The sequence below is a fragment of the Hesperophylax consimilis genome, chromosome 25, assembly GCF_061612785.1.
Source record: "Hesperophylax consimilis isolate HC1 chromosome 25, BYU_Hcon_1.0, whole genome shotgun sequence".
In the NCBI taxonomy this organism is placed as follows: domain Eukaryota; kingdom Metazoa; phylum Arthropoda; class Insecta; order Trichoptera; family Limnephilidae; genus Hesperophylax; species Hesperophylax consimilis.
In genome coordinates this window covers 14,667,369-14,687,828 of record NC_142860.1, presented here as the reverse complement: position 1 = coordinate 14,687,828, position 20,460 = coordinate 14,667,369, and the positions used below count along the sequence as shown (strand labels likewise).

The 20,460-nt window shown below is 33.2% G+C and overlaps 1 protein-coding gene across 1 annotated transcript in view; it reads right to left on the bottom strand.

Annotated features, from left to right (window-relative positions):
* Positions 1 to 20,027, bottom strand: part of LOC149411572 (sodium-coupled monocarboxylate transporter 1-like) — a 36,075-nt gene extending 16,048 nt beyond the window's left edge. The window contains exons 1-5 of the mRNA XM_089646682.1: positions 19,829 to 20,027; positions 4,375 to 4,697; positions 3,434 to 3,588; positions 2,736 to 2,876; positions 380 to 598 (exon numbers count right to left, since the gene is read on the bottom strand). Coding sequence (XP_089502808.1) covers positions 380 to 598; positions 2,736 to 2,876; positions 3,434 to 3,588; positions 4,375 to 4,697; positions 19,829 to 20,027 — 1,037 coding nt within the window. The remainder of the gene's footprint in view (positions 1 to 379; positions 599 to 2,735; positions 2,877 to 3,433; positions 3,589 to 4,374; positions 4,698 to 19,828) is intronic.
* Positions 20,028 to 20,460: the final 433 nt, after the last annotated feature.

Below are 20,460 nucleotides of genomic sequence, written 5' to 3'. Positions count from 1 at the left end.
GATTAACCGAAGGGTATGTATTTATTAGACCATGTATGAATGTGAATGAAGAAGGAGTGCTTGTCAAGACCCAGATTTTGGCGGTTAGTTAATTGGTTAACACTACATTATTTTACTGTCAATAAGCATTTGGGCGATTGGTCCATTATTCGCGCATATTGCTTACTTTTAGTCTTCTGCTGTCCTTTGACTTCTAATACTTAAGGATGCAAAGTTTACAACTGCTGATCCTTCATTATTAGCAAAGGGCTCTCAAATCGTCCTTCAGGCACAATAAAGAGATGTCTCTTTAGAAGGTTACATTCCAAGTAGTTCTTAATAAGTATAATATAGCGATTTTCGTCTTTATTCTCCTTTCTTTCTCGAATAAATAACTCACCTCAAAGCTCCATTAAAGAGACTGCCCAAGAACAGTCCCAACACTCCCGGCAGGTAGGCAAACTCATTCTGGATGAAATAAGGAAGGATCTCGTCCATTCGCTTGATGTATCCAGCTTCCAGAGGGTCGCAGTCAGCATAGTAGGCGAAGATACCCATCCCACAGACCCAGGACAGGCTGAAGAGAACGAGGATCACGGGCATTATGACAAACAGGGTCCTGAAAGAACCATAAGAAAAATTGATTGAAAAATTCACAATTCCTGTCTTCCTATCTTTTTATTGATTAAATATTACTAGTTATTGTTATTATTGATTTATATCATGTTATAATATCCCAAAAATCTATCACAACAATATTTTTGGTCGTGAAAATTTCAAATCACATCATTTTAACTGGTTTACGAACAAAAAGGTTTCATTAACGGTGACCGGATAAATAATCAAAATGATAATTCATCACATCTTTCAAAAGTTATATAAAGTCATGGAAAGTGATGAAACAAAAACTTTATTAACTGGGTTGAGTAGGTTAGGTTACGTTAAAAAAATTATTGTTTTTTAATGACTTTATATCACTTTTTAAAAGTGTGTTGAATAGTCACTGTGTTAGCATGGAACCATCATTAACCTAATAACCATCGCATCGTATTTACCACTTTTGGGTAAAATATTATTTTCAAATAAAACACACGACAACATAGCAGATTAGTGAGGTCGTTGCGTCTCGATCTAGTAGTTATAATTCACGTATTATTTCGTATGGATCTCAATCCAGAGTGCAGGATTCATAGTGTCAACCTGGTGTAAAATTTGTGGTGAACCAGCAACTTTTTACAACAATTTCTTGCAGGCAAGGTATGTCCGTCAAGATTTTCGTATTGTCGGCCAAGATTGAGCAAGATTGTCGTGTATTGCTTATTCTTGTCGACGTGTTACCCTGTTTTGGTACACGGTGAGTTCTCTCAGTTACCGACACTATGACATTACTGCCGGGAAAAATCAATTTCCTTCTCACTCAGTTACATATATGGGTCATGAGGGTCTCTGTTCATTACCTACCCGCTTCCAATACGATCGTGAAATCATTGAGTTTGGTGGAGTATTACACGAGATTTTAGTATTGTGAATTTGGCTAGTGCAGTACGGCAGTCTTGAAGGGATACGACAATCTTGACGAGATGCGACAATATTGCCAGCAACACCTTGCCCTGCATACGTATGAGTGTGCGCTGTTTGAGTGGGAGAGATGGGTTGTTGACATTGTCTTTCTCATTTATTGAGGGGTTTTCGAGTGCTTTTTGAGTCTGTGGTATTTATATTTTACATACATGTATGTAATATGTATTTATTTATTTATTTTTTCATGTTCTCCATAAAACGGTTATACACCAATATATCATGGAGAAGATTACAAATTAAAAAGTTTACAGAGGCAGTTTTACTATTTTGTGGCATGTGTTAAAAGATAGTTACTGAATTGTCTGTAGGTGACATTGAAAATGTCGATGGCTAATGCAGAATTGTTAAGCAGTTGAGTCGCTCTGTATTGGCGCGTTCTGATAGGCAGAAGTCCTCGCTTTCGGAGCATATAAGAGTGCATGGGATCTCCCTCGAGTGTAATTGTTAGGGACATAAAAGTTAACCTCTTTCAACATAGGCGGATTGTGTATTGTACCAGAGATTAACTTAAAAAAATATTTTTCTGCGGGCTTCTAATGTATTGAAATCGAGCATTCCTGTTAAGAACAAGGATGGATACTGGATTGGATAGTATATAGGTATATTTCCTCATATATAGGTAACGCATAAATCTTTTTTGTACTTTTTCTATTTCTAGGATATGGTTTTGTTCAGAAGGGGCCTAAATAATGGAGCTATATTCCAGGATGCTGCGGACAAGTGCTTCATATGTTCTCCGTATTGCAATTCCATTAGTAAATGATCTCGCATTACGAAGAACAAATCCAAGCATTTTGTTGGCGCGGGAGACAATGTCAGATATGTGGGATTTGAAAGAGAGATTTGCTTCGAAGATCACCCCAAGGTCACGAATCTCGTTTTTGCGTGTTATATATGTGTGTATGTATATAAATGCGGGCATATATAAATATCAAAAAAAATATTATTATTACTATTTTATCTATATTCAAATGGCCACCATGAAACAGGCAGCTGTCTAGTATGGTGATTTACATAATATTTTCTCTATTAATTTATTAATAAATAAATACACAAAATTTATTATTTTAGAGATAACATTTGTGACGTTTTCAACGTCTTTCATCAAAAGTACTTGTTTTGGATATTTTGTTTTTTATTTAGGTATTTTTTAATTGAGAGTTTTTTCAACTTACTTTTTCACTTCCTTCTCAGACTTCATGCTGCAATATCTTTGCACGAAGTTCTGCTGGCAGCCGTATAGCGACAGGGACATGAACAGCTGGCCGATCCACGCGGACATTGTGTCAACCCTGACGTTAAGATCCCACGTGAAACTGAAATATGCATCGAAAATCTGGCATAAAAATCGATAAAGTAGTATTGAATCAGGGTTGGGCAAACAAAATACATGTTTGCATTAAGCATTATTATGAGAAAGAATAATGTTTTAAACACAACACTCATTATGTCTATCATAAAATTGGCGACAATCTATGTTGGGCGAATTTGTTTAATTCCCCTAAGCATTCTTCAACCTCACTGAAAAGGACGATATATCCCGCTTTCAGTATCAGGTATCGAGCCTAGGACTTATTTAAGACTTCACTGGAAGGAACGACACATCTCACTACCAGTACCAGGACTTGGGCCTGCAACCGGCTCGTGATCTCTGCTTGATTCAAGGCCGTGCACTCGCTTTTATAGGCCGCTAGCGGTAAATCCATCGGTTGTGCGCAGGAGGGTGAGCCACTGGTTGGTAAACTTTAAGCTGTGCGTCCAATTCGACCAAATCTTCGTTTGTAGATAAGTATGCCGTATTTAAATGTGAGCGAGATCGTGTTCGGGCTCTCGCGGTTTCGTTTCGTTACATTCGCTACTTTATAAATCTTACTTGAAAAAGTTGAAACGTCCTCTCTCTGCAGGCACCGTGAATAATGGAGCAACTCCCCCAACGTTGATGCAAGCCTGTACAATGACAGCAACTGTGAGAAGGATAGTTGTTACGCCTTGAATCACGTCAGCCTTGATAACAGCTTTCAAACCACCCTGTAAAACCAAAAATGTACAAATAAAATAGGGTACGGAAAAATATTATATAAATATTAACTTTTTTTATTATTTATTATTTTTCGGGAAATCGACAGTTTACATTTATTTCAGTCTGTACATAAGTATTATATAGCCAAAATAATACCATATTAATTAATACCATATTTCTATAATTGATTTTTATTAACGCCAGAACAGCTGTTACATTAATAAAAACTAAAATGCTAACAGATCCTGACAATAATGATAATAATATTTGGATGATTTTTATAACGCCGTTATTGAGTAAAATCACCTCAAAGTCGCTGTACAAATATTTAGTACATTTCTACAATGATCTATGTTATTACTAACTATATATAGAGATACTATACAATACCATACTTACCTGATATCAAGACTATCAAATTTATTTTGCTGGGAATTAAAAAAAAATTCCAAGAATTAAATAATATAAAAATAATAAATAGGAATTAAATTATTGTTATGGTTGTTTGTAACCTGGGAATGTCTTTCGTTTTAAAGAAATAATAGCCCTCATCGTTTGGAGTAAGTAGATCCATTGCCGATTTTAATGAGAATGGAAACAGATAAACCGCACAGAGTTTTGGCGGCCGGGCAAAAGGAGCCAACGAGTAACGAGGCTGGCTGAATCAAGCGTTGTTCCGTGCAAGAGCGTTGTCCCTTTTCCGTGCAAGAACGTCGTCCCGTCTAAGCAATAGTCAGTTTTAGCCCCTAGACGCTCAAAAAGATGTTTCACATTAAAAATTAAAAAAGACTTACAAACAATGTGAAGAGTATACTGATGACAGTGATCCCCAAAATACTGGCCCAGTAGGGTGCACCAATCACAGACTTGAGGGCAACACAGGGTGTGAAAATAGTCACTCCCAAGATGAGGATCTGCCGCCAGATGTAGGTGGCTGATGCCAAGCACCTGACTGTGTGAGACTTGAAGCGGAGGTCCAGGTACTGATAGACTGACGTGATGCCAAGAGAGAAGTAGACAGGGACGAAAATGATAGATACCAGAGGGTATGCGCACACCATGCCATATACTGTTTCCCACATTGCACTTCCGCGGTATACTAGTTCAGATGGGAAACCTGAAACAAAAATTGTGTTACATTAGTGACGGAATCATTAAATTATTAAAATGATTGTAGGATATGTGAAGCTGAAAGCATTAAAAAAAAAAATATTTGCCTTTCAAAATAAGAAATTTACTTTTCGAATGTTAATTAACTCGGAACATTACATCATATATCCAATGACATTATAACAACACAAGACACGTTATATTTCAACTAATCGAACAAATAAATTTTCACCGCTTATTGAAGTTCAGCCATTCAAAGAATATGTAAGTATGTGAAAGGGCCGCTAAAGTGTGTCCACTGGACCTAGATCACTAAAACCACGCGCATCACCTCACATTGTCTCACTAAACAATCAACAAAATAATATAGGTTGTAATGAAAACTATGCAGTATTTTATTTGAAAGGTTGTGTATCTTGTGTATTATGTATTTGTTTTGTATTCAGGGTGATATTGTAAAAAAATTTTATCAGGTATTTATGGTTTATTTGTCCAAAGCTATTGACTGTCAACGGAATTTTTATGTTTTATGGGTGCGCTTGTCTAACAGCTCTATTTATATTAGTTTGTATTTGTAGAAATTCGTTTTTTTAGTCAAATGTTTTTATGTATAGTTGGTTTATATCTAGTACACAAACATGTTGAATATTTGGTCTGTTTCTGTTATTCCATTTTTTTAAGTATTTTCGTTAAAACTTTTTTCGTTCCGATTTCTATATTCATTAAAGGTGGGCAAACAAAGTTTTAAACAACAAACAATGTTTTAAACAAAAGAAAAACAAATATGATTTAAATACAGAAAATGTTAAATTAAAACTGTGTTAACCCCTGAGCTAGATAAAAAATAACATATTATCAAATATTCAAGCATGACATACAATTTCAAATAGATTCCCTTTTTGAACGAATTCCAACATGAAAATATTTATGAGAATTGGTGTTATAATTATTATGTAACTTTACGCCAAAATCATACAGCTTTTCAAACACAACTCTATTTGACAAATTTCAAACTTCTCGTAATACCAGATCAAAACCACTTCTATAAAAAAAAAATTTCGATACTTTGCAACAAAGTTAAACGGGCTTCCGTGGTCGAGGGGTAAGGCTAGCAAGTTGAAAGTACCGAGTTCAAATCCGGCGGGCCCACGTTCATTGATTGATTTGTGTTATTTCACAATTTAATCATTTAAATAATATATTTTCGGCACGTTCCAGTGTGGAAGATACTTTTAGTATCACCCTGGCCTGCGATTCTGGAGTTAAACGATCAATCGTTTTCGTATGCGCCGTCTTCGAAGAAAAACTACTAGTCGACGCGACTAACTTTTTCGAATGTTTCAATTTTACATATTCTTGAGCGTCGAACGGTCGAAGTTGGTAGAAGAGATGATTATATTGGCACCCCTGTGAATATTGTCTATGTTCCTGATGTTTTTGGGATTTCTATGGTGTGACTGTCAAACAGACAACAGTTATTCGTTATTCAAAACAGAAATGGCTGCGGGACATATTACAAATTGCCAAAAGCAACTCTTAATTGAGCTTGTAAGCTCCGATAAAGACTTAGTAAGTGGGAAATTTTCACCCACTTTTACATTTACGGAATCCGCGCGGTAAAACAAAAATTGACAGCTAGACTAGATTTTGACAGCCAATTCCATAGAAACGCCAACAACCTACCACTCGCTGCCCTGTTTCTACTGGTTATACCCAGTAGTTCTTGTGTGGAATGACTTTTGACGTTTGGCGTCGAAGTATGTACCTTCGACCAATTTCGGGAATAGCAACGACGACCAACGTACGTACTTTCGACGGCGATTACGAGCGCCCTCGATTCGGGAATAGAGCCCCTGGTGTAAGACCGCCATTCAGAATAGAAACGTTGATTGAAATGACTTAAGCTGTATTTGGTGACCAGATCTGGGAGTCCAAACTGCTCCCAACTTGGGACTCTCGTGCGGTATTCACATAAAATAAAAATATTTTTTTAAAATCAATGCACTTCCATTTAATATCCACTGGCCATTAGACAGAACACAAATTACGCTGAATATAAAATATAAATCGCTTGCCAAGACAGATCAAACATCAACGATTTTTCAAACCTCCTTATCAACCAATGGTACGACGTTGATCGTGTTTTTATCGTTATATTGTGTTGTAAACTGCGCCCTCTCTTAACACACTCACCCATGTAGTTAGTAATATTTAACCCTTCAAGCTAATTTGTTCGCATTTGGGAACAACTCTTACGGCAAAGAGAATTAGTTCCATGTCTTATAGTTTCACAGAAATCGTTTTCACTTCTTTACTTTTGTGGTGAGAAATATGATCTAAGCGGTGTCAAAAGGAAGAAAAAAACACTACGCTTTATATTTAAATTAACACGTTTACTACAAACAAATTGAAATTTGTACTTCTTTGAAAAAAAAATTAATTAAATATTTTTATACGAAACAACAAATAAATTAATAAAATTATGTGTGTTCGAATAAATTATGCGTGTTTTTTATATATTTTTCGCTATCGGCAATTTTAGTTACAAAAAACTTAAAGTCAGCTTTTTTTAAAACTTGCATTAAATATTTTAATATTTCAAAAAATATATGTTTATTTAAATTAATAAAATATGAGAGCGTACATATTCAACTTTCAAAAAAACTGCTAGTTAGTTAGTTAGATAGTTAAACATGCCATTTATTTTGATTTTATGTCAAAGCGGAAATACTCGACAAAATATGGCTCAGGTCTGAGGAGTTAAATAAAGATGAATAAATAATAAATGTAAGAATTATATTACGGTACTTTAACGCTCTAAAATTCTACGTATTACTCTATTGTTAAATAATACAGTATTACGCTAATTTATTGTGGAAAAACGTGGTTTCTAGAAGTCCATTCATATTCACAGTTTGCAGGTAGTCGCACTCGAAAACCCAAAATTATCATAAATAAGCAATGTGTCATTTAGAAACACAATCGATTTAAACGATAAAGTAATGAGACGGAAAGAGAACAATAATTTAGCATTTGAATGAAAATCATTTTCCGGTGAAGGGAACATAATGATACATTATTAACCGAGTTGTATTGATCGTTTCAAAAATAATTCTTCGAAATTTTTCGACGATTTTCCATTTAATGGGTTTTTCTTTATTTTACTTGTGAGTATCGTTACTCTAATGCATAAAATCGGATTGCTTACAAAAATATATCGATCAGTGAACTCATAAGTATCAGATCAACGGGTTATTTCACCATCCTCTCAATAACTATAATAAGTAAAACAATAAATGTTAATAATAAGTAAAACAATCAATTTTTATAATCAGTAAAACAATTAATATTTATAATAAGTAAAACAATCAATTGTTATAGTAAGTAAAACAATCAATTTTTAAAATAAGTAATGCAATCAATTTTTATATATTAAGTAAAATAATCGATTTTTATTGTAAACACTTTTCTTCAACTTTCATGTATCATTGAAGAAGAAGATGATACTAACAAATCCAAACGAAACATGAAACAGAAATATAAGATAACTATCTGAACTAGGAATCCTAATTGGTCGAGTAGATAAAGACGTTGTCCCGGTAAGACTGGGCTCGATTCCCAGTTGAGAATATTATTTTTTTTAAATTTTGTGTCTCGTTTGGATTTATTACTATGCGGTACTCGAACCTATGAATAGTGGCTACTTATCGGATAAGTTAGCCGAGTTCTCTACCTATTACGAGTATTTATTTGTTTCTTTCTATAGATAAGCTATCAAGAGGATGGTGAAAACCACGAATTTATTTATATAGTAATCATAGGTTCGAGTTAGGAACAGTAAGCTCGGAATTTGTAAGTAAATAACACGTTATTTTGAAAAAAAAAATCCGAAAAAAAATACCTAAACTCTAATGAGAAATAATTGTTGAGTTAAAAAATTCCAGTACATATTGAATAATTTGGCGGGTTTTAATTGAGCCGACCTAGCTCAGTTGGTAGAGCACCTGACCGGCAAACAGAAGGTTGTGGGTTCAATTCTCGTCCGTGGCATGTATTTTTTTCTCGGAAGATTTTTTCAATTTATGTAGGTGTTTCAGGCTGATAATTATTGCTTAAAAATAATATTTTATCCTTTATTGATTTATTATTTGTACCTCCACAATATGTTTAAAATGTAAAAAAAAAGAGTAAAAGATGTACGTAATATTATAAACAAGTAAATAAATACAGTTTTCGCATGATTATACTGTCAAAACAAAAAAAAAACTACAGATGATCATTGTATAATTTTCATCAAAAAAGTATTTTTAGTTATCATTTTAGTGAGCTGCGTTTTAAATGATTTCAGGTTACAGTTGAATTTCAAGTTACAGTTGGATTCCAAGCTACAGTTGAATTTCAAGTTACAGTTGCATTTCAAGTTACAGTTGAATTACAAGTTGCAGTTAAATTTCAAGTTACAGTTGAATTTCAAGTTACAGTTGAATTTCAAGTTGCAATTGAATTTCAAGTTACAGTTGAATTTCAAAGTACAGTTGAATTTTAGGTTACAGTTGAATTTCAAGTCTCAGTTTAATTTCAAATTACAGTTGAATTTTAAGGTACCTACATTTGAATTTCAAGTTACAGTTAAATGTTAAGATTCTGTTGAATTTCAAGTTACAGTTCAATTTTAAGGTATTGTTGAATTTTAAGGTACAGTTGAATTTTAAGCTACATTTGAATTTCAAGTTACAGTTGAATTTCAAGTTACAGTTGAATTTCAAGTTACAGTTGAAATATATGTCATATAATAAGGTGTATAATCAGTTCAAGTAATAGATGAATCATTCATAAAAAAATCGATCGAAACCTCTCAAAGATGTCAAGATTATTATCTTTACAGCTGATTAAGTGCCTATCAGAATCAATTTAAACGATTACATAGTGACTTGTTTTCATGAGTGGGTTCTGAAAAATTTATTTACAACACGGAGAAATTTTTTACACCTTTTTAATCACTATGCTGATAAAAATGTGACCCGTGATCATTTCCTGAAAAAATATGAGTCATTCCGAATATATCTAAACACGTGTTCAATGGAGTTGGCCTTGTCCGAATTTTTTTTTTATGAACACGTGTTCCGACTTTCCCAAAACACAATCGTTTTGTACTGATATTTTTTTATGAAAAGTGTCAATTCATTCGTTTAAAGTCCTGTTTTTAACTAGAAAACTAATAATTTGACCAGTTTTTTTTCCATAAATTAACAATATTTTGTATCGGTAAATTTGCTCCGTAAAGGTTTTGCATAATTTTCATTATTTTGTTAATATCAATGGTTACATATTACTTATTTTCATAAATGCCTTAAATATTTTTGACTTAATTTTATTTATATTATTTTAATTCTTAATATTTCATTTAAAATCGTTTAATTTAAAATAATTTCAACACAGTCCATTTTATTTACATGCATGATTTGTCACATAAAATTGTAAAATACGGGCTTCAGTTATTTTATAAAAATACACTTTTAATGTTACAATAAAAAAATGTAATGCATTTATAAATTGTTTATTGATTGTATACAATATTAAAGATATTTACAATATTTAAAAAAATATTAAATTTAAAGATTATTAATGTTCCAGTATATTACGCCATTTCTCGTATTAAAGTCTGATCAGGTCTAAAAAATATGATTATATTACGATTCGACTAAGAAATACAGAAATTCTTTAGTTGTGGACAAAAATCATTAAGTGTGTTGGGCGTCCAACAAAAATCATTAAGCATGCTGGATGTCCGTCAAAAATCATAAAAAATGTTGGGCGTGTATCAAAAATCATTAAGCATGTTGGACGTCCAACAAAAATAATTAAGTATGTTGGACATCCCATTAAAAATCACTGAAAATGTTGGATGTCCGAAAAAAATCATTAAAAGTGTTGGGCGTCCAACAAAAATCATTAAGCATGTTGGACGTCCAACAAAAATTCTACAAGTACATACATATTATTATAATATTAATTATGCGCATTTCGTTTTTCTGTGTATTTTTTGTTTTCGCTTTGTTATGTACCAAATGATTATTGTAAGTTAATATTTGCACTTTTTTTGTGACGAGATTTGCATCTATATCTTAAAGCAAGGCTGCCCAACCCCAGGCCCGCGGGCCACAATGTTTTATAGAAATTCTCTAACAACCCCCCCACCCCATGGAAATAGGAACCGTCAGGTATTCAGTGGCCCGCCAGTGATTCAAAATCGTCAATTTCGCCCAACTTCTAAAAAGGTTGGGCAGCCTTGTCTTAAAGCGTTAAATTTTTTTGAATTTCTCATTAAAAGCCTTCTAACAGTTAGCTATTGGCGTCACGAAATTTGGACAATTTTTTCTACCCTTAAATTAATTCAACGCAAGTATTTTCAGCACGCAATGTTAATTCCACAATTTTTAATTTATGCCACGTGCTCTAACACTATTAATTTAATTGTCAAAAGCTTCACCGTATTGTTTGATCTATATTTTTTAATCGTTTAAGATTTTTGAACTAGATTTTAGGAAACAAACGGTAAGAAAGATAGTATGAAAATATCCGAGTAATTAATTTGAAAACTGCGTAATATCATTCATTTATAATATTTTTACTATTTGGCTGAACCTATCTAACAACTACAATTTTGATTCTGCACGTCTGCAAGAGCTTGCATAATAAACTTGATTATTTAGGTAGGTACGTTTAATTAAAACCACGTGTTTTAGGTGGTTTTCATATAATACTGGGATTGAAACTCGTTCTGGTAAGGATTGATTAAATACATACTTTTATCATCATTAAATTCACAGAAGAATCAAATTATACAGCGTAAAAAGTAAATTTGAATAACGTTATGTCCCAAATAAAACAACAAGCTGTATAAATATTACTACTTTAACCCAACTGTTTTATGAGTGAATAGGATTTAAAGATATTCCACATTATTGATGTGTTCCACATAAGTTCGTAATAAAATTAATTTGATAATAATATTCACCGTATTTACTGGATGACACAAAAATAAACTAAATAAACAGCCTAGCTCTGCATAAATTTATTTAATTTATTAATTTTACTGCGTATTGCCAATCTACTTTTTAATATATTAATTGTTCTGTGTATTCCCAATCTTTTATTTAATTTATTTACTGTTTAGTGTATTCTCCTAATACTATTTTATTTATTTATTGTAAAGTGTATTCCCAATTTACTATTTAATTTATAAACTGTACCTACTCTGTATTCCAATGTATTATTTAATTTATTAAATCTACTGTGTATTCCCAATCTAATATTGAATTTATTAACTGTACTGTGTATTCCCAATATACTATTTTTGAAATAAGATGTTGGAGTATATTGTTTTTGTGAAGTTATGCTCATTTAAATCTTCTTTCTGTTAAAAAATAATAAAAATGTAAAAGTCCAGCTGAGTGTGAAATTTTAAAATCTTAAAATATTTAGCTATAGCCTCGAGAATTTTACTAAATTTGTCGTATCTCTTGTTTACACATCTCTTGGTTTGGTTTTTGGTTTTTATGTTAATCCTCTGTTCGTATTTTATTTTAATTATTATTATTTTATTATTAATATATAAATCATAACATAAAAACACTATTGTTAGTTAGTTATAGTTACTAGTTGCGCTGGTTCAATACTTCACGTTAATTTTGCAGGTGCGATGAAAACACGGGGACTTACGATAACAGGGGCCTAACTACATAAACTGGTGTTTTGATTGCTTGTTTTCGATAATGCCATAATCATATTTATTAGTGACACGAAGCTCTATCTTGTAGCCGCCTAAGTGATACCTACAGTTGGGCATATGAGCTGGGAACACAGATGGACATAATTGAATACCGGAAACTTAAAGGGGTATAAGTACCATTGACAAGAAAAGGAGGTAGACGGGAATTTAAAAATACACTCAAAAATTCAAAGAAAACATTATTTTATTTTTGTGTGAAATCAACAAATGAACAAATCTTAATGCAGTTGATAAAAAATATTATGAAAAGACATATTAAAGTAAGTAAAAAATCAAATAAAATAATCATTTTAGAGAAAGTCTCATGTGCCGTGCGTAGTTTCCTTTAATAGGGCCCAAGTGCCATACTCTCTGAAGCAATAAAGGGCTTTAGTGCCACAGTGACAATAAAACAATATACCAACTGCTTTATCCATCTCCAATAGGGATGGGATCATCCCAATGGGATGATGTTTAACATGAATAAAAAAATAAATATTACGAAATGTTAAAAAAAAATTGTATGTATGCTCTTGTTAAGCATTAAATTAGATATAAAAGACATAAAAAATATAGAATGTTGTGAATTTTTTTGTGCTCCTGCGCTTGCAAGTAAGATATAATTTCAATAGACATAAAAATAATAAAATGTTGTACACATTTTTGTGTTCCTGCGCATACAAGCAAGGTATGAAAATCAATTTATAAGACATAAAAATTATAAAATGTTGTTGTAAAAATTTTTGTGTTCCTGCGCGCGTAAGTAAGGAATTAAATTGGTTAGGTCTTTTTTCTTTTCTTCCGTTATTCTGCTTCTGCAATTCAGCACTGGTATGGAATAGTTATTTAAATCGGATAATTTTTTGTTTTTTTTCAATAATTTTACGATTTTCCAGGGCTCCAAAGTGTTGTGCGTCTCCTTTATGTTGACAACAAAAGGGTTGTCGCTTACAAATTTCAAGCGATGAGCCTTCGTTAGCTGCATGGTGGTGGTGTTTAAAAATGTTTCGGCGGCCAATTTGAAATCCAAGAAATCATCTGTTTTCATTGAAATGACGTGGAAAGGCTGCTTGTGACGAGTACTTTGCACCATATCTATAAGATCTGCAGGAACCATGGAATTTATCACTCGTTTCCTTTTTTCAATTAGAGCAAAGTCTCTGTCGCAGCTGAGGAATGAGTGCCCGCTCATTAAAAATTTATGTTCTATCGTATTAAAAACTCCTTTATATACAAGATAGGCCCATAAGAATATCATCATTTTATTTTTATTTTGCCCACTGCAATTATCACTCCACATGATTAGATTCTCCTTTCGTAAGAAGTTATTGGAAATTTTTTTATAAATGCATGATGCTATCTTATTTCCCCCTCTTCCTGTTATGGCTTCATGCCACATGTGCATATACCCATCACCAGTATTTTCAATGTGCACACCCAAGTTAAAATTTGACAATTGTCGAGAGTAATACATGGGCCCATGCGTTAAAGATGGCGTCAATAAAACCTGTTGCAAGTCCATGGCGGCAGTGCATGTATTGCTACTCGGAATTTGAGATTTTTTAATGTCAAGTGACATCTGTTTTGTAGCTTTTTCGGCTTTTCGATGGTGAAGCTCCAGTTGGTTTTTAAATGTTGCTTTATTTGAAGGATCAGCATTTATTTTAGCAACATAGAGGTCACAAGTTGCACACGTATCAGTTCGTTTCTGGCCAAATTTTAAGCTTGGAAATTCCTTCTCAAAAATTTTTGAATAGAATTTATAGGCAACTTTTGACTGCGGGAATGATGCTTGAAATGATTTGAACAGCCGATGTTTATTAAGATCAGGACTTAGATACTATTTCTCTGATCTTGCACGACCGTAATGGCTTACAAGTCTGGGAAACATATTTACATGTTTTTTAATGTCATCCTCATCTTCATTGGTATATATTCGTTTTTTTTTACTAATATTTCCCCTTGATTCCGTAAATGTTGTGTGGCCTTGTTTTTTTTTATTAATGAGAACCTGAATCTTTTTCGGAGAAAGGGAAAAAATATTCATGAATGTTGCTTTGCACAGGCTGACAACATTTCCCTTGCCATCTGGAAGCATGTAATATGCCGTGCACTGTCGCTTACTTAATGCAGGAGATTCATAGGTTCCGTGCCTTCTCCTTTTAATTTCCGTCAGTTGAATAAGCCCCATGAGAAAAGAAGATTGCTTTTCATTATTCGACAAGCCATAAAAATCCGTGAACAATGACAGCTTTTGGTCGGCAGCTATTTCTTTGCATTTGTAGCGGCATTTGCAGATACACTTGAAAAAAAAAAATTACGTAAATGAAAGCAAAACAGATAAAATACCAAAGCATTCCCTTTAACAAAATCTTACGCCAGTGCTATCCATAATTTGGATAGTATTATTATAAATAATGAGTTAATAACACATTTTTTTAATATTCTATGTAAATTTATAGGTATTGACAAAAAATTACAGGTCAGCACATCACTAGCGCTTATAGAGTGATTGGTCACCTAGCATAGAAAACCGTTGGAGATTAAAACAACGTACTAACCTCTTGATTTGGCGGTCGTTTTGCAGGAATCAACTTTCTACTTGATGAAGTATATTCTTGTCCAGAATCCTTCAAATTCTTTCTGGCCACTTGAACACTTTTTTCACCATTTTTACGCCTTTTTATGCCACCGCCTTGCGCAGAAACCGGCTCGTTGTCACCCATTTTGATACTAACGCGTCTGACTGGCGATGGCACTTGGACCCTTTTAAAGGGGAAATGACGTTCGGTACTTACAACCAACGCCATCTTCCAATTTTTTTTAGAATTATTTACGTTATCTGTTGCACTTGTACCCTTCTGTAGGACATTGGCCTTGGCACATGCTATCCATTTCTTAAATAAAATCGCTATAGGTGTTTTTGGCACTTATAGCCTTTTAAGTTTCCGGTATTCAATATGAGCATTCCAATCTTTATTTGCGTTTATCTCAAAAATATGCTTTGTAGATCTTAAATTATGATCAAAATAATGCAGAGATCAGAAAGTAAAGGGGTGAGAAATGCCGCTTGACCCGTTGCTTGCTTCTCAATACCTGTTCTGGTGGTCACAACATGAATTTTAAACACATAAGCCATAATATTACAGATTGAATGCAGCGGATTCACGATACGATGGTTTTGTGGGTTTTTCATAGACGTTGTGTTTTTCATAGAGGTGCGTTCACTGGCTGGGCGTGAGTGATTCGTGTATTTGACCAGTATTCGGATTTTTGCGTTTGCGTTCACCAACAAGTAGGTACACATTTGAGAACCCACACTGATGTATGTTTGTGTTTGATAGGGGTTTCGGGAATTAGATTATAAAATAGGAACGAATGTTTTTTCAAACCAATTAATACAGACGTAGGTGCCAAACCGGCGCAACCAGTTACAGTTAGTATAGTAATAAAATATAATAATAAATTATTTTTTATCATTTAAGTACACCACCACACAAGCAAAAATCTCTTCATTCCGATTTATATCAACTTATTTGTTATTCTCTGAAATAATTATTAATAACTGATTATTTTGTTACATGCGTCCAAAAATAGTTGCTAAACTGTCTGTAAGTGACGTTAAAAATAAAAAATTATTATAAACAATAATTAGTCGCCTAAAATATCCATACAAATTGAAAATATCTCCCGAGTTATAAATGCTGCCGACGGGAATTGAACCCGCACCTTCTGATGTCCGGTCAGTTGCTCTGAACCACTGAGCTACGTCGGCTTATTTCCAACACGCCAAATAATTCGATATGTACTAGTACTTCAATCAACAATTACAGCTTAATTTATTATCCACCTGTAAACATCCGACCGGACATCAGAAGGTGCGGGTTCAATTTCCGTCAGTGGCATTTTTTTTTTACTCGGGAGATATTTTCAATTTGTATTGATATTTCAGGCGACTAATTATTGGTTATAATAATTTGTTATCCTTTGTGCTATGCATAAAAAACCTTGTCTTATAAACATTAGTTTATCATTAAAAAAATAATGACGTTAAAAATGTCGATGGTCAATGCAGAATCTTTGAGCAATCTATGATGATTGTATGATATCTGATTGTATGTATGATATCTCTGATGATTGGCGAGTTCTGAATTCCTCTTTTTCGGAGTACAAAAGAGTGCATGGGATCTGCCACAAGTATACGTCTTAGGGACGTGTATGTTAACTGTTAATCTTTGGAAGACCTCGTCCGTGCATACCAAACTTCAAGATCAAATCACGATGAGGGATCTGTGTCATCGTCTGCTCGCAGCGCCTCCCCTGAGGTCAGGAACTGGACTGAGAATGGGCCGAACGTGGATTGGCGACCTTCCGCCCTGCCTCCAGGTATTCCGACGCTTTCTCCTCATGGTCTTCGGGATATTCCCAACCCCAACTCACACTTCTCGTCGAGGCACAACCGGTTTCCTGGCTTAGGGGCGCGGAACCTGATTCTCGTGAAGCCAATCCAACGCCCAGCTTTCTCTCCCTAGGTCTGCCTGTTAGTGGGTATCGACACCCCCTTCACCACAGAAAGAGGCGCATACTTTACCATTTTTCTTTTTTCTTCTTTTTGCAGGTGGCTGTGTATTATTTTAATTCTTCTCTACCTATTGTTGACATTTTGTAAATGTGTTTTTATTATATTAACCAAGTAGAATAGAACTTACTAAAATTATTAATACACAGCACTTGCATACTGCGAATAACATCGTATGCATGGACATTTTGGAGGTCTTGTTTTGAAATTTTAAATGTAGACTCGTTTTTTCAAAAAAATTAGCGTCCTTGCGAAAGCTCTGAAGGGGTACCATCAGTACCTAAAACAGGGCGGGGAAGTGGTGGGCCTCCTCCAGAATGTTAATCTTTGGAACTATACTTAAGTGGATTAAGTCACTCTCTAATCTCTGGAACTATACTTAATCCACTTATATTGAAAGTTGTTGAAATCGAGCATTCCGGTTAAGAACGATGATATATACAGAAACAGACAGCACGTATATTCTCTCACATATAGGTAACGCATAAGACTCTTTTGTACTTTTTCTATTTCTAGGATATGGTTTGTTCAGGGGGGCCCAAATAATGGAGGTATCTTCCAGGATACTGCGAACGAGGGCTAACGGATCTCGCATTACGAATATAATCTCGCATGCGAAAAAATTCGTATGTGTGGATGGTTTTACGTTTACGTACGTCTTAATATTATTTATAGTAATAACTTCAGATAATAACAGACCGTGTTTACATTCCAAATAATGAACACGCGATGTTTGAAACAACGAATTGATTGAAGTTGTCAGTTTGACGCTAAGATTTAATATGACACAGAAATTAATGTCAAATCACACAATCATCTTCTTTATGATAATGAGTCATAAGATAAACTGTGGTGCTATTACCAGACAAGGATCTGACTTCCATTAGACAGATATAAGCCAGCGCCTCTATTGAGTTTAGTTAGATGTAATCTTATGTGTTTTCCGACTAAGATTGATCGACCTCAACTTATTGATATTTTTCGTTTAACAATGATGTATTTTACTTAATTATTTTACCTTTTTTGCTGATTTAGCTATAAAAAAAGTTTTTTTGTTGAAATGCCTTTGTATGGAAACAAACCTATTTTAGCTATCAAATTTATGAAAGGTGTGAATTTTGTTTAGTCATATTATATATTCTAATCTTGTTTTGATACAAATTCACCTTCAATAGCCGCATAAATCAAATTGATACCCATAGAAACCTTACACGTATTTTTTTAAGCATTTAAATGAACAACTCAAAGACTTATTCGCATTCCATAAATTATCAACACTAGAAGATGGAAGAAATATATTCGCCAAAACTTTTTATTGAAAATTATCTACAACGCTGTTTACAGTGATTACACAGGGTCAAGTTTTTTTTTATTAGTGCCAGAAGTGTTTAGAAATGTTTAAATGGTAAAAGAGGTCAAAGACACCCGAGGAATACTTAAGGCGATGCCATACATAAATCATGTGTTTTTGGTTTGAAAATTTGGTCGCCTAGAAATGTTTAAGATGCTTTAATTAAATACTGCCACTAGACTATATCTTTCCCTTTAAAATAATCTAGTATTTTTTATATAAGTCTTTTTATAAGCCCAAAAAAAAATAATGTATAAGGCCTATGAAAACTGCTTTAAAGCTCAAAATCTCTTACTTACGAACCCATTTTCGGTTATAATTTTATTTTATAATGTGGAAAATTAAGTTATTTATAAAATGATCGAAAAAAATTAAATATTTATGCCTGAACATCCACAAAATAAAATAAATGGCACTTTTTGACCATGTTTTTTCGTGCATAAATCAAAACAGGCGGATGGTGTTAAGCGGGAATTTAAACCTTATCGCCATCTACGTAAGGATTGTTATTGATAGCGGCTCAATTTAAAATATTACACGACGTAGTGCATCGCCTTAACGCAATATCTTAGCACCGGATTGAGATACTGAGTCGAATTAAAGACGATTTAATGTAGTTCTTTTAACAGTAACATTGTGGTATACAGTAGTGAATAGTGGAAGAAGTCGGAGGCGCCCGAGAAATAGCAATAGCATAGCATTGCGGTGGATCCACTAGTATACATATACATATTTCTCATTTTCGTTGTGTTTTTTTTTTTCTTTATTTTCACTATCTTTGATCATTTTTTTAACATTATTTTTACATAGTTTAATTTAATATCGTTTTCTTTTACACTATCTATCTATATATTTTCTGCATATTTTTTAGATTTTTTCCATCAATTCCACTTTGTGTTTTTTTAACCATTTGTGTTTCTGTATATAATATGAATCTTAAGCAGTAACTTTACAGATTCATGCAACCATTTAACATGCAAAAAAAATAATAACGTAAGTTTATCTGTTTCCCCAATATACTAAAATAAATAATGTGTGAAGGAATATTTAGACTGAAATAATTTATACTTTTATTGGAAAATTATTTATCGAATGTATGTTGATTGATTAGCGTTAGTGCAGAATTAAACCACGATAAATTTATTCCGCGTAATGTAGGTAAAATTATTTACATATAATCCAGATATCGACATGTTTTTTGACTCTGGAATATCCAAAAAACGAGGCAAGCATTACTGATAAAATGGCATTCAAGGTGCTGGGCCAATTAGCTACTTGTTATTTCAAAATGATTAGTTATTATAGGTTATTGATTTTTTAAATTTTCCGTTATTGGTAAAAAAATATTAATCACAATTGAGTGAATGACTGCAGGGAATTTTTTTACATAAAATTTTGATCGACAACACCATAATATATGTGTTTTTTTTTACTCACCCAGAAAAGATCTGACTCCTAAAGTTCCTCTTGCAATAGACAGCATCATAGCAGCCATAGATATTCCTCCTCCAGTGGCAAATACGTAGTTGGCTTTTGTCTGCTTCTCTTTATTTTTACTCCACAATGGCCAAAGAGCACTCCCGATTATAAACAATACGAACACAGTGTATTCCACTCCCATTATTGACTCAGACATTTTTGAATATATTAAAAAAAAAATATATTTTGGAAAAAGGTAGAAGAAATTTTAAAAAAAATTTAGTTTTTTGGTCACTACACTTTTGCAATGCGTTTATTTTTTCGGTTCAACGGCGCATTCTGAAAATAAACGTAATTTATTTCATTAGTAGATAATAATGTTCCTAAAATGGTTTTATAATTAAACGCAACACAGCCGTTAAACGGTGTTTTGTTACACATTGTTTAAAGGCTGTAAAAGTTTAGATTCAAGTTGGTACTAATAAAAAATATCTTTAACTGGGCTCCGATAGAATTGACAACGTCGCATTTCAGCAAACTGACACGTGGAATTGTAGCCTTGAAAAAGTGAGGTTATTTCCGACATATTATTTTTTAATCTACTGAGAAAGTGGTGAGTTTTTTTAATAACAAAAATGTTTTATGTATGT